The 24,646-nt window shown below is 47.5% G+C and overlaps 1 protein-coding gene across 1 annotated transcript in view; it reads right to left on the minus strand.

Moving 5' to 3' along the window:
• Positions 1-24,646, minus strand: part of LOC135391419 (uncharacterized) — a 30,628-nt gene that overhangs the window by 1,173 nt on the left and 4,809 nt on the right. The window contains exons 2-12 of the mRNA XM_064621675.1: positions 15,894-16,285; positions 15,677-15,749; positions 15,438-15,617; positions 15,244-15,349; positions 14,750-14,842; positions 14,007-14,060; positions 13,538-13,916; positions 13,309-13,473; positions 12,240-12,426; positions 11,910-12,152; positions 11,670-11,841 (exon numbers count right to left, since the gene is read on the minus strand). Of these exons, the coding sequence (XP_064477745.1) occupies positions 11,670-11,841; positions 11,910-12,152; positions 12,240-12,426; positions 13,309-13,473; positions 13,538-13,916; positions 14,007-14,060; positions 14,750-14,842; positions 15,244-15,349; positions 15,438-15,617; positions 15,677-15,749; positions 15,894-16,199 (1,958 nt within the window). The 5' untranslated portion in view covers positions 16,200-16,285. The remainder of the gene's footprint in view (positions 1-11,669; positions 11,842-11,909; positions 12,153-12,239; positions 12,427-13,308; positions 13,474-13,537; positions 13,917-14,006; positions 14,061-14,749; positions 14,843-15,243; positions 15,350-15,437; positions 15,618-15,676; positions 15,750-15,893; positions 16,286-24,646) is intronic.

Consider the following 24,646-nt stretch of genomic DNA (forward strand, 5'->3'; position numbering starts at 1 on the left):
TCAATTAATTCACGAATGTACTTACTGTATATTCTCCAGATCTCACGGAAGGGCCGTTATTACGTTTTAGCTGTGGCAGAATATACTTCCAAAGCTCAGTATCAAAGCAGACAGTTAATCATGTGTCATACGCATTACTGGGTTCATATACAGGGTGTTGATCTTTATTCGTTACGGATTTTTTATTTAAAAAAATAGCAGAGTGAAATAGATGCCTTGAGTGCTACGGCTAGACTGACATTCCCTCGAAGAAAGCATGTAACTACAAGATGAATAATTACCTAAAATTTCATAACTCTTTAATTAGGGGATTTAGAGCAAAAGCGGACAATCACAATGAGAGACCATCCAGCCGAAACCCCTTCCACGTTTTAAAAAAATCCTGAAACACGGACCAGCGTTAATATAACAATCCTCGGATTTTGACATGCAAATGAGCCGAAACTGAAAACGCGCCTATGAAGCGCATCGCATTCGTCGACAGAGGCATATCCGGGCGGGAAAGCGATTAAACTGGCCCGCAGGATCGGCACAGAAGCCAGTCCTCTTCATGGCTCCAAATCACGTGGCCCTCTTACATGAAATGAGGACTGTATCCCCTGCGCTCCGGGTCGCCGCGGTTTCGGTTTCGGATCATTTGCATATCAAAAGTGGGTGTGGATATCTTCACGCACGCGCATGTTTCAGTATTTGGTAAATGTTGAATGTCTTTCAACTCGGATGGTCTATCATACTGATCTCCCACTTTTGCCCGAGGCCCCCCTAATTAAAGAGTTCATGAATGGATTTTAGCTACTTAATCATCTTGTAGTTGCATACCTTCTTCGAGGGGCTCTCAGCTTGACCGCAGAACTCAACTACAAATTTGCAGCTCAGTTCTAGCAGTTAACTATCAAAAACTACCAGAGCAAAATAGGTGCCGTTTTAAAACGGCATCTATTTTGCTCTGGCAGTTTTTTAATACCAATTCTGTAGCGAATAAAGATGAACACTGTGGCTAAACACAGCTGGCTAACCTTTTCAGTGACTTTCATCTTTCACTATGTATAGTGTAACCGTAGTAATTGAAGGAGATACCCCATAATATAATATAACCATAAGATAATCTAACCATATTCAGTGAAGGAGATACTCGTATTGCAAGAGAGAGAGAAAGAAAACAAATAATGTGTGATAACTGGTTTCTGCTCCTCTTTACAATACCCTTTTCTCTTAAACCTCATTGCCTGGCTTGCACTTTTGAGATTCCCTTTCGTAGTCTGCAATTTCGAACATTTGTTTAGGAACTGCAAATAATTTGTTTAAATAGCAGAAAACGTCGTTGTCGTAGTGCAAAACGTAGTTAGAAACTGACGCCCTTTAAGGCGGAATCACTCCAATCTAATCTCTATGGGTATCAGGGTGTCCAGTTCATCTCGCAAACCACGGCTCTTAGATAGCCAAACTCGAGGCATAAAATAATGGAAGAGACCATGTAGGTATTAACATCTTTTTAATTCATCTTCTGCACACGGTTGAATTTATACAATTTTTTGCTTCCTTGGAAACAAATACATTCAGCTCTACGGGACGAGCATGAAAACGGTCGGTATAACGTCGGTGAAGAAAATTTTCCTTTTCAGAATGGTGTCCAGCTGTGCAAATGTTGATCCTGATCACCATTCAATTGAAGTTTCGTGTCAAGACACTCAAGTTTCCGCTGTGAACTGGACATACATTCGGCTATTTGTCGTCTGATAGTCGCGGCTGCATTGTACTGCCACCGCATCCAGCTTCCGCCTTGGGAAAGGGACATAAGCTTTCGCACCTAGCTGGGAGAGGGCACGGGAGAAGGTGCGCGAGCAAGCGCGTGTAGGGCAAACTGTCCGATAATCAAACTACATTACGAATTCCGACTTTGTTTTTCTTTGCAAACATATCCTCTTATGTCGAAAATGGTTAAAAATTGGGCTGTTCGGTGCAGCATACTTTGTGGGATAACGCGGCCACACGGCGGCGCCGTTATCTCGCCGGGAGAGGGCAAACTGGCTGTCTCTCCCGGCGAAGATTATTTAACTCGAGACCGAATAGGCAGGAGGCCTCTTTTGGCTGAGTGGAGCGCGGTTCTCGAAGGATTGCTCCCGCCCGGCTCACTTGGAGACAGTCCATGTAAGTTCATAGGAATGTTTCCCCGTGTACGCTTCCCTGTTGACTGATTAAAGAGTTGTGCTTTTCACTTCTGTCCGTGTCTTCCGGTGCAGCGGTTGGGCAAAAGACTGGTTGGGTTCTACCCCAAGTGGGATTTAGGGGGCGGAACTCCATAAGTGGCGCCCAACGTGGGGCCCGACCAGTCTCGCCGCACGCCCGGGAGGCACTGACAGCTAGTGTATTTTGCAGTGTAGTTTGTAGCATTTGTCGCCCGTGCCCTTCGCTCGCTGTCGCTTTTGCTGTTTTGTTCGTAGTTCGGGAGCGTGCATTTGCTGGCCATGCCGCCCAAGAGGCCCCCTCTCGAGCCCGTTTACGAGGACGACCCGCCAGTAGCGGAGGACCTGCTTCGGCAGATGACAGCTCTCTGCGCTTTATTGTCGCAGCAGCTCCCCAGTAGCACGTCCGCCGCACAGCCGTCCTCGGAACCCCCGCTACGCCTGAACTTGAAGATACCGACATTTTCGGGCTACAGCGACGCCAAGTCCGTCGAAGATTTTCTTGCAGACCTGAAGGCTTACCAGACAGCCGTGGGAGCAACCGACGAAGCCGTCCTGCGCCGGATACTACCCGCTGCATTGGTAAGCTCAGCTGCTGTGTGGCGCCGGTCTCAACCCGCATTTCCGTCTATGACCGAATTTCAGCGACTGTTTCGGGAGGAATTTTTGCCCCCGGATTATGCAATGCGTATGCGCGAGGAACTCATGACTCGAACGCAGCACGCGGAGGAGAGCCTGTTGGAATATACCCGGGCAATCCAAGAGCTGTACCGCAGAGCTGAACCGCTCGCGACGGAAAGCGAGAAAGCGGTGGCCCGCGCTATTCGCCAATGTCACCCTCGTTTTAAGCCTTATTTGCGGGGGCGAAGCTTTTCTTCGCTCGATGACCTCGCTAAAGAAGCCCGTGTCATCCAAGCAGATTTGTTGGCGGAATTGCAGTACCGCCCACCGCCTAGGCCGGAACAAACGCTGGAGCCTAGCTGCGCATGGAACGGGCCGAGACAGTCGTTAGACGCGGAATTAAACCCCCGCGGGACTGTTGGAACACACGGCGGTTCGTCCGCCGGGCCAGTTTACCGTTCTTTGGATCCCTTTGCATATGAGCAAAGGAACCGAGCGAGGTCTGCACGAGCAGAGCCGCGCGAGCGCGAAGTCGGTGATGCACGTCATGCACCACGGCAGGACAGGCGCGACTCTAGAGCAAGTAATAACGCAGGAACACAACCCCGTTGTTACGGTTGCGGTGAACGCGGTCATTTTCGTCGTAACTGCCCGCAGCAGACCACTACCACCCCCAGACAACCCCCGCAGGGAAACCCGGGACGCCGGCGGCGGTAATTGGGAATGACTCAGTTCTGTCGTCGGCTGCTGAAAATGTCGATAAGAAGCAAGCGAATTCTAACCATGCTATCTTGTCTGATAACGTAGTGGCCTCGGTCCCGCTCGCATGTCGAGCGCAGGATGACATATGCAACATCGGACCGTTTATCGTGGCGCGCGTTCTGAGTAAGGACGTTGCGGCTTTGGTGGACACTGGAGCGGCTGTATCCCTGATAGGTGACACCATCCACGATTGGTGCCGGGAGCGGAACATTTCCGTACGGACGACCAGGACCTGCCTACGGCTCGCATCAGATGCAGTGGTACCAGCCGGAGGAGCAGTACGTCTCACTTTGACCGTCGACGGACAACGTGTCAGACAACGCTTCATCCACCTGCCTGGATTGGCGGGACTGATGATCCTGGGACGCGACTTCATTATCCGGATGGGACTCGTCCTGGACTTACGTCGCGGAGGCTACCAGCATGCAAGCGGTACTACCTTCTACCCCTTCATGGAGTGGACGACGCCGGAAACGGAGCAGAACCGGACTGGTGAGGAGACCCAGGATCCCGGAGCTGGACAATCTACGTCCGTTGAGCTATTTTCCGGAGCAGAACACCTAACAGCGACGGTCGTACCCGCTGTTTTGGAGGACGTCCTGAAACGATTTCCAGGAAGCCCAGACCAGCGACGCATGCTCGCTAAAGCATTGCGGCCATTCTCCTGTATGTTCACAGAGAGACCAGGTCTAACCCATGCATTGGAGCACCGGATAGAAACCGGCGACGCAAGGCCCTGGCGATGTAATCCTCGGCCTTTGAGTGTGCATAAGCGCAAGCTCCTCGATGCTGCGCTGGATGAAATGATCGAGACCGGTGCTGTGAGACCTTCTCGCAGCCCTTGGGCTTTTCCGGTGGTTCTTGCGCCGAAAAAGGATGGAACGGCAAGGTTGTGCGTGGATTACCGCCGACTGAACGAGGTGACGGTAAGAGATTCGTACCCTTTTCCCTCGATAGACTCGATCATGTATTCGTTGGGATCCGCCCACGTGTTTACAACTTTGGACTGCAGTAGAGGATTCCTGCAGATTCCGATAGCACCGGGTGATGTTGAGAAAACAGCATTTACCTGTCACAGGGGATTATTTGAATTTGTCCGACTGCCCTTTGGACTGTCTAATTCCCCCGCTAGTTTTCAGCGAGTGATGGACGAGGTGCTTGGCGATGCGAAATACAATTTCGCTATGGCGTACATGGATGACGTAGTAATTTTTTCACGTACATTCCAGGAACACCTTTCTCATTTGAAAGTGGTGTTAGAACGCATGCAGGCTGCAGGATTGACTGTCAATCCCCGGAAGATGCAGTTGGCTACCAACAGCATCGATCTCCTCGGGTTCAAGGTGGAGTCCGGCACGGTCAGGCCGAACGAGGACAAGCTAAAAGCTATCCTTGAGTATCCCCGCCCGACGGATGTGAAAAGCTTGCAGCGCTTCCTTGGTATGATTGGCTTTTATAGACAGTTTATACCGCGATGCGCAGACCTAACGCAACCGCTAACTTGGCTTTTGCGGAAGGGAGCACGATGGTCGTGGGGACAAGCGCAGGAACAGGCGTTTACCTCTCTCGCTAGAGCGATTGCGGAAACTACCCGCTTGTATCTCCCGGACCTCAATCGCCCATTTGTACTTCAAACAGATGCGAGCGATTACGGCCTTGGTGCAGTCTTGTTACAAGAGCATCACGGTGAACTCCAGCCCGTGGCATTTGCAAGCCGTACGCTGACGCCTCCCGAACGCAATTATAGCGTAACGGAGAAGGAGTGCCTAGCAATCATGTTCGCACTACATAAGTTCGACATGTATTTGGATGGTGCGAAATTCACTATCCAAACTGACCATCAGGCACTGTCCTGGTTAAAGCGGTTGAAAAACCCAGCCGGACGGCTCGCACGTTGGAGTTTAACGTTGCAGCGATATGACTTCTCGGTGGAATACCGGAAGGGAACCTCAAATAAGGTGGCAGACGCGCTATCTCGAGCACCGTTGCCCCTTGAGGACGTCGTTATTCCGCAGGAGCTTGTGGCCGCGGTTAACCAGACCGTCACGGAGGAGGAGCTCTCGTGGGGACAGATTGTAACCAGGAACGACATCCTGGAAGTGCAGAGGACCGACGGCCTTTGTCAGCGTGTGTCGAGGTGGCTGGAAACAGCAAACCTGGAAGGCACGGAAGACGCTGAGGAGAGGTACGACTCCTACCAGCTGAGCGAGGATGGTCTCCTGGTCCGGTACATTCCCCAGGCGGACGACGAGGAGGTTGGTGATAGCCCCTTTCGGATCGTAGTTCCAAGGAAGCTACGTAAGTCATTCCTCAAATACTTCCATGATTCTGCATTGTCGGGTCACGGTAGCGGCAGCAAGACTTATTCTAAGTTGTGTCGTATCGCGACTTGGCCGGGCATGAGACAGGATGTTTTGCGGTATACACGCAGCTGTCCGATATGTCAGAAGTCTAAGCCGCGTGGAGGGCAGCCTCCCGGCTTGCTGCAACCGATTGTTAGCCAGAAACCTTGGCAGATAGTCGCATGTGACGTAATGGGTCCTTATCCCAGAAGTCCCCGTGGTAACCAGTATCTGTTAGTTGTTACAGATCACTTCACGAAGTGGGTTGAGCTTTACCCGCTGCGGAAGTTGGTGTCCGCTCGGATCTGGGACAGACTGCTGGACGTTTTTTCCCGGTTTGGATTCCCGGACCAGCTCATCACGGATAACGCCTCGTACTTTACAAGTAAGGTGTTTGTCGATAGTTGCTCTGCGTTGAGCATACGTCACGTAAAGACGTCCCCTTATCACCCTCAGGCGAACATAACCGAGCGGGTTAATCGCAACATCAAGATGATGTTGGTATCTTTTACCGAAAGGCATAAAGATTGGGACGCCCGTCTTACGGAGCTTGGCTTTGCCACTCGTACTACGGAAAATAGGTCGACAGGATTTACCCCGGCTTATTTGAATTTCGGACGGGAAATTGTGTTCCCCCTCGAAAACACGTTGCGAACACGGCACGCACAGCCTAGTCGTTCGTACGCGAAGTATGCTAAGGATCTTCGCGATAGAATTTCGACTGCCATTCGTTTGGCACGAGAGAGTCTTGAGGTCGCAAGACTGGAGCAGACTCTCCAGTACAACAAAGGTCGGCGCCAGGTCATTTACCGCGTTGGAGATCTGGTACTAAGGCGAACACATCGCCTTAGCGATGCAGCGAAAGGCTTTGCTGCCTCTCTCGCTGATCGATGGGACGGTCCTTATCGGGTAAGCGCACAGCTAACTCCGGTCACTTACAGGCTCGAGCGTTGCAGCGACAACGAAGAAACGGGCCCCGTCCACGTACAAGACCTCAAGACCTTCAGCCAGCGCATCTCGGACAGCGGCAGGTGGGAGGAGGACCACGATCTATCATCGCAAGCCCGCTCTCCCTCAAGTCCCCCTAGGGCCGGTCAACCATCCCCCCAAGAGACCCAACCGCCCAGGGCGGGGTTCCCGGGATTACCCGCTATAACCTTCGCCCACGTAAACAACCGAGGTGACGTTTTCCTTTTTTTTGGTCGCAGGCCCCGCACGAGGTCCCGACCCCTCGTCGGTACCCTCCACCTCCACTGTCCAGTCGGCCCACCCAACCGGCTCTGGTCCACTCCGCCTCCCGGCCGCTCCACCATGTTGCCACTTGGACCACGCTAGATGACCTAGGAGAAGCCAGCATCAGCTACGTCTCCCGACGACGCTGGCGGGACCAAGCTCGACCCTTGCGGGGAGACCCCCCATCTGCGATCCCAGAACCCTTCAGGGGGTTCACCCTTGAGGAACGGTTCCCCTCCGAACCACCAGCACTCTACAGCCCGGAGGAAGTGCTGAGACTGTGCCCCATCTGCCAGGTGCCCCAAATTCACACCGAGACCCATCGCCGTGGGTCCCTCCACCTCGGCCGCACCCAAGGAGCACCAGCCCCGTCTAATCCGGTGAACCTGCATGACCTCCAGGCAGCTCTAGCTGTTATTCGTCGTCTACAGCCGGAACTTTTGGCCCCTTCCCACCAGCTTCCTCGCACACAAGAAGATCATCTCCTTGATCTCCCGGACCTACCGGACATTTGATTAGTGACTTGACTCCTTCGCTTAGTGGGGGAAGGTGTGGGATAACGCGGCCACACGGCGGCGCCGTTATCTCGCCGGGAGAGGGCAAACTGGCTGTCTCTCCCGGCGAAGATTATTTAACTCGAGACCGAATAGGCAGGAGGCCTCTTTTGGCTGAGTGGAGCGCGGTTCTCGAAGGATTGCTCCCGCCCGGCTCACTTGGAGACAGTCCATGTAAGTTCATAGGAATGTTTCCCCGTGTACGCTTCCCTGTTGACTGATTAAAGAGTTGTGCTTTTCACTTCTGTCCGTGTCTTCCGGTGCAGCGGTTGGGCAAAAGACTGGTTGGGTTCTACCCCAAGTGGGATTTAGGGGGCGGAACTCCATAACTTTAAAAGCGATAAAACCCCCGTTAAGGGCAGACCTAGTAGGAACCTAAAAACAAAAGCCAGACAATGGTTCATAGATAATAATTTAGACAAAGTGGCTGGTTTAATAAAAAAAAACACAAAGTCAGTATCTTGAGGCCTTTCATACCGTAAAATTACACAAAAAGGGCTTTCCCTTTCGTGCTATAATTTCTGAAAAGAATACCTGGCAGGGTGTAGTTAGCAGGTTTTTACAGGATAACCTCAAAGGTCAGTAACGCCGATTTCCCGATGTGTTGAAACGGTTGTGATATTCTGAAAGAGCACATCAAACTATCCCCGAAAAGGACCTTCGTTTCTCAATTTTGTCTTCCTACTACGCAAATTAATTAATCAAAGAAATCGAAACAAGCCATGGGCGCAGCCATTTTTGTGACGTAGATGGGATAAACCTGCTCCATCTACGTAGATGAAGTGTCCTGCTTCAGAATGGACGAAAGCTGAGGCTTTCTCCGGCTTCCAGCGTGTGCGAGAAAATCCAGTTGTGGCTGTCAGCGAGGCAACGGGAACGGAACGGGAGGCAAAGGCGACGGGATGAAGACACAAGTATACAATATAGCTATGGGTATAAGATTTTTCATGTAGCTACTGTCCTGCAATTATGAATTACCGTTCCTTGGAAAGCAATCATAACACAGTGCATAGAAATCACATTGGGCTTCTTCCACTTTGGTTTTCGTCCGTTTCTTGAAAGTAACCTTTATCATGTTCTCTTTTGGAACAACAACAACTTTATTTCGAGACGATGAATGATGAATGCGGAGTTCCATCGCCAGGGCCGTTACTCTACCCCATTGCAGGTGGTGATGCGGGGAATGAAATAATAAGCCCCTTCACAATATTGATCACAATGATATGGTCTTATGTAGAACTGTGAAGGCACAGCCAGGCACTACACCCTTCACAAATCACACAGCACTTTTAACTACAACAACAATCACGAATGTTCACTCTCTCCAGCATCGGACAAAGGCAATTGTATACCATTAGACCCTAAAAATGTAAAAACAAAAAAAAATCTGTCTTTGGCACATGTCATAGGCATAACAAATTCAATTTGGGCAATAAAAATGGCACTACAGGCACTATAAATTAATTCACTTTTTCGGTATTGCCAGTTCTAAAAGCACAAAAACAAGTGTCTGTCCTTTTTTTTCTTTTTTTCAATCAAGGATGAGCCCAAGTCTGTGGGATATGTAACACCTACACAATGCTGTATGGTGAAACTTCTCTGCAGGTGTTGCAGAATTTGTCATCGTCATGTTTTTCGTCATCGGTATAGTGGACGGTCTTTGAAAACCCCATATTTTTGAATAATCCATAGACGTTCTTAATGTTCCAAGTACTGAGACTGATAAAGATTATTTAATTCGTTGTTTGGCATGTGGCATGTGACATGGCTGGCAAAAGCAAATTGCAGCAATGAGGGGAGCCTGCAGTAAGAGATGTGTTGAGCTCAGTGCCATGCACTGAAATTTGACCATGAAATTTGCGACCATGTATAAATAAAACTGTACGCCAATAACATAAGCATCGCGAAAATCGCAAAATTCCCATACCGCACACTGATTGCGTAAGTCAGCGCAATGCGACGTTTCGAAAGTAGCGATGCGAGGCGCGATATGGAAGGAGCTGTTACGCCATAACAATATACGGATGGTTCATCAAGTGAAGAAACTGTCGAGGACGATTTTGAAAGTGCGTGGTTCTTAGACGACGATCCCGAAGATGGTCCATTCCACATGGACCCCAGACCGATCGCGAACGAGCAGCACCTACCTGCCTCACCAGATACTGATCCTTCTCCTTCAGAGGATGAACTGCGCACCGCTTTCAGGTATGTTCAAGTGCTGTCAGGTATAATTTCGTATGCTTTTATCTGCAAAGCATTCACGACACGTTTACAGGTATGTTCAAGTGCTGTCAGTTTTAATTTCTTATGCTTTTATCTGCAAAGCATTCACGACACGTTTACAGGTGCCACTGCGGCTGCTGCAACCCCGCGAACCCAGATGAGTATATGTGCTGCAGTGAGATAGAGAAAATGCGAAATGCGTGCAGCGACGCTGGTGTAAGTTGCTTAACGTTGCACCCTCTTTTCCATCCGTTATGTCTGCATCCAGAACTGCTGGAGGTTCACATGAGGTATATCACTTATTACACACCATCGTACATGGAGTGCTGCACTGATAATAACTGGTACTGGTACCGCTCGTAAAACAGAGCACAACCCTATATTTTATACAAGCAACATTACTGCTTATAGTAAGCTACGCTTCACAGCATATTCCAACTTTACATTTTGGATGTGGGGTCGCCTTGGACGAGGAAGGCGCAAAAAGATTCCTGGATGCTGTGTTTCCAAAATACGGTGCACATTTCCATCACCATCTTATCGAGGGTTCATTGGTCTGTATACCTCCTGATATTGTGTGCCTTATGATATAATATTTTATTCTTTTTCAATTTAGATGTTCCGCTGCAGTCCCAGCTACTAAGGGGCATCCTGCTTGGCTAATGCCCCTGTACTTGTTCCTTGTTGATGCACCTTGTTCTTCCACTTGGCTTCAATGTTATGATTATAAAAATAAATTCTTCCGTCAATGACTTACTCATCATATAAGCTACACCCTTGAGATAAAGCTAGGTTTCACTATTTGCACTATTTTAATACTCCTCTCACTGCTGCACATGCAATTCCTTGTTCTATGAACCTTGCCAGCAATTCTGCTTACAAACATAGAAAACTGGTAGCTTTTTAGGCTAGCGAAACTAAAAGGTGTGACACATGAGTGTTACCATTCCCTGCTGAAGTGTGTAAGGTACCAGACTTGTACCTACAGCACATTTCGCAAACATAAATGATCTTTGCAACAGCAACAGCATTGCAGTGCAGGAAAAGGCACAATGTAAAAAACAGGTATTCTTTTTCATTTCCTATGACAAAAAGCAATATTAAGATGTAACTTTCGATAATTTCACAGACAATAAGCCCGTCTCAATAGGTAGGATGTAACCCCACTTCGCTCGGTGTGGTCTGATGTGTGTTACAACTTTGTCTTTGTTGACAATAAATGATGATCACAACTAGGAAGAAATTGTTGAATGCAGGCAGATTCTTAATTTTGTGAAAATTTCATAAAGGAAGCGCATCTGCACTACAACCTTCATCTGCCCCAGCTGCCAATACATCAGTTCTCTCATGCTGTATTCGTCTATTAATTTTGTCATGCCAGACAAAGCTGCTCTTTTTGTTTGTTTGTTTTTTCTACTATCTCAACGACACGATTTAAAAAGGCAGGAATGCATTACACAGAAAGGATAAAACTTTATGAACTTACATACTTAAAAATCACTACTTTGCTGCTGTGCATTTCTGGAATTTTGTACAACCATAGTGGGTCGGTATACCACCACAGACATTACCCCAATAATCAATGAAAGTCAGGTAAATGTTTTAGTGCGCAAATATTGTATGCAATATTGTACAAGAGCAGTCACTCCAAAGGGTAGCAATCCTTAATTGCCTTCATTTGTGAAGTCATCTTTTACCAGTTTAAGGAGCGCAGAACTATCATCACAAGAATGAAAGTGAATTATGCTTACCGAGTACACATGCCATCAATCGAGAACTTCGATGCCTTTGGCGCAAAGTGGATGATGACCGAGTGGAAGGCCTCCAGTCCAAATGTTTGCTTATGTGGTGAAAGCTTTGGGACGTCTTTGAGAAGGTAGGGAGATGCAATAACTTTCTCCAACCTTTTGAAAGTCTCTGTTCCTGTTGTATCGAATCAGAAAATTGGGTACCGTTGTACATCGTATCCAACAAGAAGCTTCACCTCGTACCTTCGTGCAGCCAAAGCCTTTCACCAATGTCCCCGTGTGCGCACCTTTCATGTAGGCTGCCTGGGTGTTCATGAATGTCAATGACATGGCGGAGGATAGTCTGCCACTTTGCCAGAACTAGCTCGCCATCGTCATCACTCGTTCGTGCACACCAGTACAGGTGATTGATTATGATTGATGACCACTTTTGAAGAACTTGGTGCTGCTTTGAGTGAGATGCAGCAATGATCTTCTTTCGGATACCTGGATGTACATAAAGAAACATGGAATAACTCCCAGTGGATGGTACAAAATGTGATACACCAGTGAAAAGTAGCATAATAGTGGCACCTTTTGCTACATGCCACACATCGAAACGGTGCTGCACGTCTGGGTGTGACGTCTTCATGAAGGCCTTGATTTCCGTGTGCCTGTCGGTGATCAAGGTCTTCACCTTCATGCCTTCATCTGCAAGTGCATTTAATGCCCGCTCCAGTCCCTCCTTCTCCATTTTGTTGCTGGAGGACACTTCAGTAGACTGAAACAACAAAAGCAATACTTCAGGTTATTACAACTGTAAAACGTTGCCACTGCAGCACTGTTAAAAGAAAATGAAACTTGGAGTTATAGTTGCTATTGGTAATTAATATAAGTTTCATGCACCTTTTTATTTGTATAACGCAAATATACACAAATCTATACGTGGACACATTATGCTGCAATTTATGCGGGGAAAGTAGGGTCTGGACAACCGCGGGGTTAAACAGTGATCACAATTATCAAGCAAAGACAGAAACTGGGAAAGAACTAAAAAAAGATTTGTATGAGATTGGGAGCTACCAATTGGGAGTCATTGAGTTAATATCTATATTAGGCAGAATCTCTAGAAATTTTGTAATGCCACAAATATATGCTGCAATAAATATAATCTGCTATATTGTGGTTACTAGTCAATAGTGCCAAGAATCTGGAAACACTCTCTTGCACCACATACACACTTCAGAACAGTCTTCATGGCACAATACACTGTAGGCCAAACATAGTCCAGTACGATATCCCTCTCTCACCCCACTGAGTGGAAACATTGTTATACAACTTTGCGTAAGTACAAGGAAAGGTTATGTTCCCCTTTTCAGATCATTGGGATACATAACTATATTATTCAGAACTGACTGCCTGCAGTACATAGTGAAGCATACATTTTTAATTGTGCACTTTCTGCTTTTGGGGAATCTGCACAAGCACTTCTAAAGCAGAACCGCCATTTAAGCGGGTAAATATTAACGAGGTTACACTTTGTCGTGCATTGAAAATTTGTTTCCTACGTTATGTTATTTTGGCATATCTATTTATTATGCTATTTTGGCTAAAAATCAATTGTTTTAGGAGGATCACGTTGTGTGAAAAAGTATAGAATTACCTTCACCAGCTCCATATGGATGATGCGGTTTATTCCGGTCTCCATCAGGGAATATGTGCCGAAATCTGCTGAGTGGCCTGGTGAGTCCGCACGGCCATCTCCAGCAAGGCACAGTTCTTTGTCCTTCAGCTGCTGCAACAGCAGTTGCCGCTCATTGTTCCACACCTATCAAGAATAAGCAATGGTGTCACCATCGATTCCTTTACCACACTGTACAAGAATTGCGCACCTCAGTGACAGCAGGAAACATGTAGAGCCTCTGGAACTTGAAGTACTGTGTGGCCTTTACTGTCTGGACACCAAGGAAGCTGCGTAGCCGCAGTGTCTGCGTTGGGCTGCTTCCAGAAAACAGTATGGTGCTGCACAGTAAGATGTTCCCCAGTGGCTTCCCGTGGTGTGTTGGCTGACTAGACCATTTTGTTATGTGCGATTTGGGACAGATGATGGTGGCCTTTACCATTGTCCTAACGCAGAAGAGTTGCACATTGCAGTCTGGTCTCAGACACTGCGGGCACCGCTGGAAAAGCTGCATGAGGCACGATTCGAACACAATATACTTGGGCTCTTGTGCAGTGCCCACTTGCGGCTCCTCCAGTATACTGACATCGCTGAAAATTTGCTATATGTTAAAGTTCAGCCTCTTAAAAGAATTGCAATATTGCACATGTACAACAACTAGAAGTTCAGAAATAACTCACCAATCGCCTTCGCTGCACAGTTCAGGACGATACGATTCATCATTGGGGTCCACACTGTTCACAAAGAAAAATAAGAGCACATGATACATGTACATCTGAAGATGTAGTGAAACATCATGCTTATCTCGCTGCACGCAATTAATTAGAACACTGGGAAACAAAATGGGAAACACAGCTTTGATGAACACTTCATGGGCGATGATGTCTGTTCCATAACTAGAGCCACTACTCCATTTGAGCCTTCTGAACACATGAGCCTGAATTACATAATGGGAAATCAGCTGAACTAGTGTGATTGTGCCCATAAATGCGTATTACTGCATTAGTGGCTATTCTGACACAACACCCATCAAAAGTGTGAGGTATCTTCATTGAAAAGTGTTGCAAATAACACCTCAGTTCCTCCATAAGTGCCATATTTAGTTCTTTTTCTTCAATACAGTGCTGAACAGTGTAATATTGTGCTTGTCAGCATGATTTATTTCACAGTGGGGTCTCTATCATTATTTTCAGCAATAAATTATTATACTGTCTGTAATGCCATTTATAGTACACAAATTTTTCCTCTGCCTCTTACAGTTGCCTGAACAGTTTTTGTGCTCAATCTGGAATTTACTTGTAAGACCGGAATGACTTTGCAATTTTGACTTTTTTTGTGTGTGTCACCATGCGTGAATGGCACTCCGGCCACTTTTCGTAAACAGTGTGAAAGCAGTGCAATGATTAGCTGAAATATAGCTTACCATTCATCACCCTCTGAATTTTCATCAGAAGATGAGGGTTCATCATCCCAGAGCGACTCCCTTTCTTCCATGACTTGTAATGGGTGTTCAGCACTGCCAATAGAAAACCGTTGCATAGTCAACAAAGATATATTCAAGCTGAATGCAATAGCTCTGCAACACAAATCCACCAACGGAGTTCTTGACAATAAAAAGCATCACTGGTGAGGCAGTGGCCTTGACAAGGAGAATGCACATGACGGGTTCAAGATATTTGTGCTGGTGTTTGGTCAACCGGCCTCTTAAAGCATGCTAAGTCAAGCTTAATAAGTTACGAAGCATAAGGCATAAGGATTATCTGCCAAATATATGTGAACAAAGATGGAGGATACTCAACATGGAACACCTTACCACCAGCATACACTTGCAACAACAGTAACAGAACAATGCTTCCCTTTGTTAGGTGCCACGAAATACAACACTATTTATAGGAAAAAAACAGACAGGTAATCTACCTTTCCAGCACTTCTTCAATGAAGCATTCACTGATAGGCACTGCATCCTCCACAACGGGAGTTGATGATCGTAGAATGTGTGAGGGATCTGTGGCATCCTCAGGATCTGCGAGTAAAATTATGGTTGCTCTAGCTACCGAGAAACAGCATGGGTATACAAATAACAAGAGTGCAACACAAGTGATGCAACCCACCTGATTCACTAGCAATTGAAACATCTGAAGTGCCAGCTGCAGGTGTCACTGGCTTGTAAGGCAAAGTAGACAAACTTGGAGGGAGCAGCTGACCACAGTGGTGGCAGTACTCTCCAGAGTGAAGTACAGGAGGACGAATTTCAGATGTGGATGGCAAATTTTCCATCGGTGCCAGGGTGCCTGCACAGTCATTTAACAAATGAGAGAGGCACTAAACCAGTTATAACATCCAAATATACCTGTTGTGGTCTGAACGTCACTTTCTTTCTGCAAAGGAGGCATTCCAGCTTCACCCCCACCTTCAGCTTGCGTCTGTAACCATTGAACAAATGGATTATCATTGCTTCGGTAATCAAGACGAGTCTATAAAGTAAAGCAGAAACTGGCACATTTCTTCAATGCGATGGCATTTGCACAGCATGAGTGCAAGGGAACATTACTGTGACTTCGACATACCTCCATGCGCTGCCTTTTCCTGCCTCCGCAATTTGCAGCTGCAGATATCGTCGGCACAGCATCTCGGTTGAGATACCTTCGTCTGGAGACTCCAAATTGCGCTTCTAGTTCCGCATTGCTTCCGTAGCATTCAGGGGCAAAATGATCGGAGCAAATCGTTGCTCTCGATGGTGGCACCCAATCGGAGCTATAACCGATCGCTGCAATCCTCAAGCTTCTCCTTCCGTCTTGTGGAAATTTGTGGAACGAGACATCGGAATTCCATGCCGAATTGTTCTTGCAGCCAGGAGCGAAACACTCACGCATTTTCAGTTCGGAGCACGAAACACGAAATGCGCCAGAGGAAGACCTTTGTGCTGACGACCAAGCAAATGCTTTCACCCAGCCACTGACTGCGATGAGAAAACGAGGAGGAAAGGTGATAGCACTGCCTGTCACTAGTAGAAGCCTAAACCTTCTTGTTCTATCGTTGTTTTGTTCGCCCACGGTGCTCCCAGACGCAAGGAGATGTCTCCTTTGGATCTTAAAACCAGCAAGGTCAGAGCAAGACATTTCGCTCTGTATAGAAATATTCACAAGGATAGCGTGCTCACAATAGGTACACCGGTAAGTCACTCTCCAAGGTGAAGGTCGTGAAAGGCACTTGCATCTATAGCCTTGACACGCATTTGTCGGAACCGAAATATCCACTTCTCCGTGGGAACAAATACACAGCAGACGTCTGGCGTCGAATCGCAATTTCCTTTTATGTTCTCAACTGAGCGGCCCAATCGAAGGAAGCTAAAATTGCGTTCCTCGTTGGTTCAATAAAGCCACAGAAATATAATTGCTCACGAATCCCACATCACTGTTACATCACTGTTTCGGTCTCCGGAGCAGACATCACGGCTCGGCGGAAGAAGCCAAGCCAAATGTCATGCCAAGCCAAAACATCCCGGACCTCGAGTGTGACGTCCACCCAGGGTTTGCGAGCCTCAAGGCGAAATCGTGGTGAAACTAAAAATTCACTTTTTCTGAATAAACCGCGAAGAGTTTGGGGTAACTATTTCGCACACATAATCAGTGTTCCCTAATGAACACGTCGTGTGAGTACCGTTCCGTTCTGCAACAGTCGAAAATCGGCGTAGCTGAGCTTTAAACTTTTGACTGTTGATGATCCTTTCCGGGTAAAAAATGCCTGTGAAGTTGTGGATTTTTTTAAAAACTATAGAGAATCAAGAAGTTAAATTCTTTTCTTTAGATGTTGTTGATTTGTATTATAGACTGCCTAAAAAGATAATGTTTGAAGTCGTTGAAGAGGCTATTGAATTGTTCGGAGGTGTAAAATTCCAAAATTCCTCTGGTTGCTCTGTACAACAGTTCCTACAGTTACTTAGTCTGTACTTAGAATCAACCTTGGTGGAGGTAGACGGAAAGGTTTACAGAGAGAGGACAGGGGTTTGTATAGGCTCAACTATTGCGCCCATAATTAGCGACTTGGTTATGGCAAAAATTGATAGGAAGGTTATGGGTAGCTGCAGCGAATTAGGCATGTTAACTATCATGAGATATGTGGATGATTTTCTCTCATGTGCCCCAAATGAAGTCAGGAAGGTTGAGGTCAAAGAAATTTTTGAAAAAAGCGGGGAAGGTTTGAAGTTTACCCTGGAGACACAGGAACAGGGGATGTTGCAATTTCTTGACCTTGCTATCTTTGCGCATGCTACAGGTGTTTGTTGGCAGTACAAACAAAGATGTAAAAAGCCTTTAACCCCGTATGGGTCCTGTATTTCAAAGACCGTAAAAAATGGTGTAGCTAGATGCGTAATTAATAACGCTCTAAGCAGGTGCTGCATCCACCTGCTGAAAGCTGGTTGTATAGAGCAAATTCAGAGGTTAGAAGAAGCAGGATATCCCGAGAACATCATTAGGGATATCTTAAACAGAATCATCAGAGAAATAAGTAGTGGCAAAAAAACCGAAAGCCCTGAAAGAAGGAACTTTGGGGTAATTACATACCCATAAAGCCTCCCACAGGATAAAAAAAGTAGCTAGCAAGTACAGTGTTGAAGTAGTCTTTCGTAAAAAAACAGGCTTAAGATTACTGATTAGGAAGGTGAATCAGGAGCAGTTACCTCGGTGCTCTATAAGTCATGAAAATCAGTTTGTGGACTGTATAGTTGGGGTTGTTTATCGCATACCGTTTAGTGTCTCAACTAAATAAAAGAGCTGCCGTTGTTGGTGCTAGCAAGTTTTACTCTTGAGAAAGTTCCCCAGTTGCGTACGATCCGCCTATCCACAGATGACGAGGTCAAGAAAACGTCCATCAAAGGCAAGGAAACGAACGACAAGGAGCATTGCCACAGCTCGCAAGAGAATGCGGCTTGTCGCCGCATAATTGGCGAAAAATTCTGACAGGGCGTCGCATGACATAATTTACAGTTGTCCAATCCCTAAAGTGGGATAATCCCCAAAGCAGTGCAAAACTTGTTCGTAAGAAAAGTGCTCACAAGAGGCACCACAGAAAAAAAGAAAAAAAAATATATACAGGGTGTTCAAAATTAAGCTTTCACTAGCACTTTATAAATAGGCGAACAAAAGAAAACTGGTGCTATTTTTCTCTTCCTTGAGTAAGAAACAGGTGCTACATAATTAGCAGCACCTGTTTCTTACACAAGTAGCGTAAAGTCATGATTCTGTTTCCTGTCGTCGCTGTGTTTGCGTAGCGCTCGTGAAAGCTTAATTTTGAACATCCTGTATATATAAAATAAAACAAAAGTTCACTTCGTTTTTCCTTTTTACCTTGAAAAATGAGTAAGGAGTAATGAGTAAAGACCAGATGCAGCGTTTGCGCTTGCAGCGCATTGTTGCTGACCCACATTGAGTATACTATTCCTTAATTCACTAGAGGAAACGCGTGAGCGTTACGGTTACATGCTCTGGCGTTACCTACTCTCACATACGCTTACAGGTCTTTGTTTGTAATTTCACCTCTTACAGATTTGTTTCAGGTTGTAATTTTCAGGTTTTTCAGGTAATTTTCAGGTTTGTTACAGGTTGTAATTTCACCTCTTACAGGTTTGTTTGTAATTTCACCTCTAGGGATCAGTCCTGTGCAATTGATGCGGACGTGATGGACACCGAAGCACAATGGGTGTCTACCTCAAAAAGGTCCAAACACGGGAAAGCCACAGGGATGTACTTTCATGCCATATCATGTCTGCGATAACAACGACGCAGGCAGTGATAACCGGCAGCAGTCGCAGAGAAGTGATCTTGAACTACCGGCATCCGCGCCTAGTGTTTACGGCAGATCGGGAAGCGACGACAACCCGCACCCGCCTCGTATGGCATCGTTGTCCGCAACCTCTGCGTGCGACTTCACAACACAAGCCAGTCGACGGTGTCAGAAACCGCAGATGGTGAACGAGCCAACCTAGTCATCAACTTTCAACAAGTGATTGAGGAATACGGAAAAGCTGCTGTTACTCATTCACAGGACTACGTGTTTTGTGGCCAACTTCGGTTCTACAAAGAGGGTAGAGTGGGGCTGAGTGTCACATTGGAATATCGCTGCACCAAAACACCTCTTTGCACCTTTAGCCATTTTGTGCGCACACAACCTGCACTGGATGCGAAAAACAGCATCAATGCTATTATTGTTCGAGGATGTCTCGCGGTCGGAATTGGGTTCACTCAAGCCCGATAACTTACAGCGTCAGTTGGCCTTCCCTTCCGTTCTTACAAATTGTATCAGAAGTGCGAGGACAAAGTTGGCGAGAGGTTGCACGCTGCAACGTTGGACTCTATGAAGGCTGCCGCTCAAGACGAAATCGAAAGAATGTCCTGATCCTGAAGGCTTTTGGCAGATTCCGGTCATAGGGGACGGAGGATGGAGTAAAAGGTCTTTTGGGCACAGCCACAATGCACAGAGCGGTGTCGCGGTTATCATCGGCAAATATTCACGAAAGATACTGTTCATTGGTGTCAGGAACAAGTACTGCACTCTTTGTCAACGTGCGGAGTCTGAAGGGAAAGATCCTTTTGCACACACCGGTGCACGCAACTGGGCTTGATCTTCGACCTCAATGGAGCGCGACATTATCGTCCAGGGTTTCCAAGAAAGCCAACCAATGTACGGACTCAGATATACGACACTAATTGGCGATGAAGATAGCACCGTTTTCGTTGCTGTGCAAACACAAATTTCATTACGGTTGATTGGTCAAGAAAGTTGAATGCGTGAATCACCTGGTCATAAAGACTGTACATCGCTGCAAAAGACCCAAAGCATTCGCATCACCAGATGGAAGGGAAGCCGGGAAGATTTCGTTGTCAGCGAATGACCAAATCCTAAAGGGTGTCGAGAGATTCACGGTTAGACGACATGCCCAAAACACCCACGCTGTGACGTCTGTAGCGATACAAAGGCTACGTCACCAACTGAAAAACGACCCGTATCATTAAGGCAGGATTCATCAAGCAGGATTTTATTAAAACTCATATGGCTGCCGCCTGTCCCGCAATTTCTATGTTCGAACGAAAGAAAAATACGTCATATTATACCATGATCGCAAGGACTGGTATGGTGAACTATAGTTCATATTAGGACAGGTCATGGTAAGCTAGTACAGCCATTGTGTCGTAACGACGGAAGAAAAAGACCATGTGGGTTTCGTCAACATGTAGAATGCAAACTCTCTGAGTCACCTTTCCAACGTGATTTTCTGATATAAATAGGTAAATGGCGCACATTCCAAAGAGTAGTATATGTCTTTTCGTGTGCACAATTTCCTTTACAAGGTGTTTACTATTGATCTGTTTCTTCTCTTCACCCTGAAAAGAAGCAGCAGCCAGCGGGCTCCTCGTGCCGTCAGTACCCAAATATATAGATACAAGAAAACGACGTCGTCACCAGCAACCTCCGGAAAAACAGCTCGGGCTCAGACGCTGCTTCGGGCTACTTTCGGCGTTTCTAGTGTCTCCTTGCTCCTGCAAAGAGTCATTCGTAGAGCTTTTAGCTCTTCCTTCGTTCTACACCATCTTGTCTGCACAAAGGACTTCGTGAGAGGCGTTGATGTTTCCCTTCACGCGTGCGAACTCCTTGATCTCTTCGACCCCATCGGGGTGCTTGAAGCCTTTCGCTGCAGTCGCCTGGAAAACGGGAGACGGATCCCCACTGAAACGATCATTGTGACGTTTGCCGGTCACTGCTGCCCCTCTGAGATCAAGTCCAGGACGCTCATCTTTCGGGTGGACCCCTTCACTCGCAGGCCTCTTCAATGCAAACGCTGCTTTCGCTTCAGTCACACTACCAAGAGCTGCAAGTCCGATGTACGCTGCCGAAGCTGTGGTGACCAACATGATGATTCCTCCTGCCCTGATGGGTCGCCGCTGAAATGCTGCCTGTGTGGTGAAGCTCACCTTGCTGACTGTGAGATTTGCAGTAGTCGAGACCAGGAGACTTCCCTGCTAGAAATCATGGACACGCGCCACTGCTCGCGTTATGATGCTGCTGCTGTCTTGAAAGCACGTGGGTCCAGCTTTGCACGAAAGGCTCAGACACCTGTTGATGGCCAAGATGTTGCCAAGGGCCTCGCCGCGCGGTTCCCTAACACTGTTCCCCTACCTCCTCCGCCTCCTTTCTCCGTATCGTCGCACCCTGGATTCGTAGCAGTCGCATGGGACGAATTGGACTGCATCATCCATGCGCTCCCTTCATCTGCTCCCGGTCCGGATGGCGTATCTGCTCGAATGATGAAATTTACGTGGTCTGCTCACCCCCACGTCTTGCTTGACATTGTCACCACCTCTCTGAGTTCGTCATGGATCCCCCCTGATTGGAAAGTTGCAAGGGTTATCCTGTTGAAGAAGGCTGCGTCCAAGGGCCTTGCCATTGAAGATATTCGGCCGATTGCGCTAACGTCTGTCCTGTGCAAGACTGCGGAGCGAGTAATTCACAGCCGGTTGTCTGATTTTGTTGAGTCCAATAATATGTACAACTGTAGCCAGATCGGCTTCCGTCAGCGTTGTTCCGTCTGCATTGGCCACGTCAACCTTGAGAGGCAAATACACCGCGCACAGGAGGATGGGGACTTCTCTTGTGACATCAGACATTGCATAGGCATTCGACAGCATTGAGCACCGCGTTCTGCTGCACAGGCCGTCTGCAGTTTGTACCCCTGCCTATATTCTCTCCTGGGTCAGGAATTTTCTTTCTAATGGTCGAAAAGATCTTTCCAATGGTCGGACCGCCACCTCGTCTCTTCCCCATCAATAGCTGTTTAGAGGGGTGCCTCAAGGTTCTGTCCTTTCCCCACTGCTCTTTAGCATACGCATGAGCTCCCTTCACTTGGATGCTAATATTCTGAGCATCACTTACGCAGATGACATCGCTTTTTTCACCTCGGCCTCCCTCATCACTTACCTTGTTGTACCGCTGACCCAGCAGTACATCGGCTTGGACCACATCCGTTCATCTGAATATAAAGGTTCAGAAATGTGCGGTGCTCCTATTTCCGCCTGCGGGCTTCCGTGGGGTGGTGCCCAGCATCAATTGATAGGCAATGACCATCAACCAAGCTGAGTCTCTCAAATATCTGGGTGTGTGGTATGATCACAGGATGGATTGGGGCCGCCACATTGACCCCATCTGCAGAAGAGCCTCTGCGGCACTGGGTTGCATCCAACGTTGCTCCAGCGTTCGTGTTGGTATGCGCCGGAATGCCCTTCTTTATGTCTATCGTTGCTATGTCCGTCCCATCCTCGAACATGGCTTTGTCCTTTTCTCTCACCTCCCTGACTACCGGATAAGCAAGCTGCTCGTCTTAGAGAGGAAAGCGCTCCGCATGTGTCTCGGTCTTCCCAAGAATACTGCAAACGGCGCCCTGTATCTTGATGCGGGTGTGCTCCCACTGAAAGTCCGCTTTCATCTTTTAACAGGGGGCACTTTCCTCTCTCTGGCGCAGAGCCCTCTTGCTTCTCACCACATTGAATCGCTCACAGATTTGGGTTCCTGGACCAGCAGGCGGTGGCGCAGATCCAATATTCCCAGTTGCTATTTGCCCAATCTCTCCTGTCGCCGCTTGCCCATGTCCCCCAGCCGGTTGTGCCTCCCGCGCCAGTCTCTGTCCAGGTTCTCAGCATCTTTCACTCTGATGCCAAATATGCGCCTCTCAGTTACTTGAAAGCAGAGCTTGTCACTCACATGTCTCACTTTCGCAATCACCTGGTCATCGCCACGGACACATCTGTCTCTGAGGAACGGGCTGGAGTTGGCATTGTCATTCCCCAGCTCGACTCGCACTGTCCCATTCGCCTCCCTGACTACACACCGGTCTTTCACAGTGAGTTTCCGGCCATGCTCCTAGCGGTGCTGAAGATTCCCGTTGCTTTCAAAATGGTGCTCATTCTCTCTGACTCTCTTTCTGTGATTTCCTCCCTTGTGAGCACCACAAGCGCCTTGCTCGCCTTTCTTAGTTGCTTTTGCACCTAGCCACACCTCCCACCTCCTTGTCTCCTGGATTCCAGGCCACCGCACCCTGGCTAATATGTCACTCTCTGGACCAATCCTGGATGTCCTTCCTCCAATTGCTGACATCGTCCGGGCGCGCTACAGACGTTTCCTTTCTCTCGCGCGGCATCGCCGTCCAGCCTGTCCAGCCACCATGTCCTGGCTATGAGCACCTCTTATTCCGTTGGAACCATGAGCATTGTGGCTGCCGTGAGACCGAAACTTCTGTAACGCGCGCTCGGTGCCTTTCCCTCCCATTAAACTTCTATCGCAACCGTGCTAGCCTCGAATCGTCGTCTGCTTGCCCGCACTGCGATGAAGACGAGACCGTCCATCACTTCTTCCTTGATTGCACCTCCTATGTCACCATTCGTCGTCGCCTTCTCGTTCCAGGTGTATCCCATTTGAAACCATTAGAAATAACCTTTCACAAATAAACGCGTAAGCAGCCACTGTTAGAAATAAATCTCCCACAATATACGCTTAAAAATCAACGCACACAAATAATCGCTGAAATATCCCCGTGTAAATAAAAACGCTAAGGAATCCACGGTTAAGAATATATCGTTAAAAATAAATCGTTTCAAAGTCCCCCACGTCTGCCCTACGGTTGCTGCAATCACGTGGTATGGCCGCGAGTGAAATGGACAATCAGCATAGAGAAATAGTCTCGCTTAGGATTTAGATTTATTAGCGTGACCCCCCCCCCCCCCCCCCCGTTGCCCGAAGCAAGGTGAACTCCAAACGAGGGACTTAACTAACCTCCCAGGGCCAAACTAGCCTAAGCTGTCTGAAACAAAACTAACCTAACATAACCTGATCTAACCCGACGCAGAATGCAATCAATGCGCCTCTGTGCTGGATGATGAGGAATGAACGAAAACGAAAACGAACGGAACGAACCAAGAAGCAGAACCGAAAACCGAAAAAAAACGCTATTTTGGTGCGAACCGGAACGGAATCGAATCCGTATACTTTTTTTTTTTTTTTTTTTTGCACAGGAGGGAAACCGAAAAATTTATTTAACGGTTTTCGGTCCAAGAAAAAACTGCGCCGGTTTGGACTACGAATAGGCGAATGAAACTGACGTCGCGTGTTCTGAAGTCATGTAATGGATACTTTACAAGGGTTATGGTTACGGTGGAATGTATGTCGGTATACTATGACCCTTAGGCTGCCTTTGTAACGTTCTATCGTTCGCGCACATAGACTCAGAGGTACATGTGACCGATTGTGACTCTCTACCAATGTGCCGTAGTGT

This window comes from Ornithodoros turicata, chromosome 4, assembly GCF_037126465.1.
Source record: "Ornithodoros turicata isolate Travis chromosome 4, ASM3712646v1, whole genome shotgun sequence".
In the NCBI taxonomy this organism is placed as follows: Eukaryota; Metazoa; Arthropoda; class Arachnida; order Ixodida; family Argasidae; genus Ornithodoros; species Ornithodoros turicata.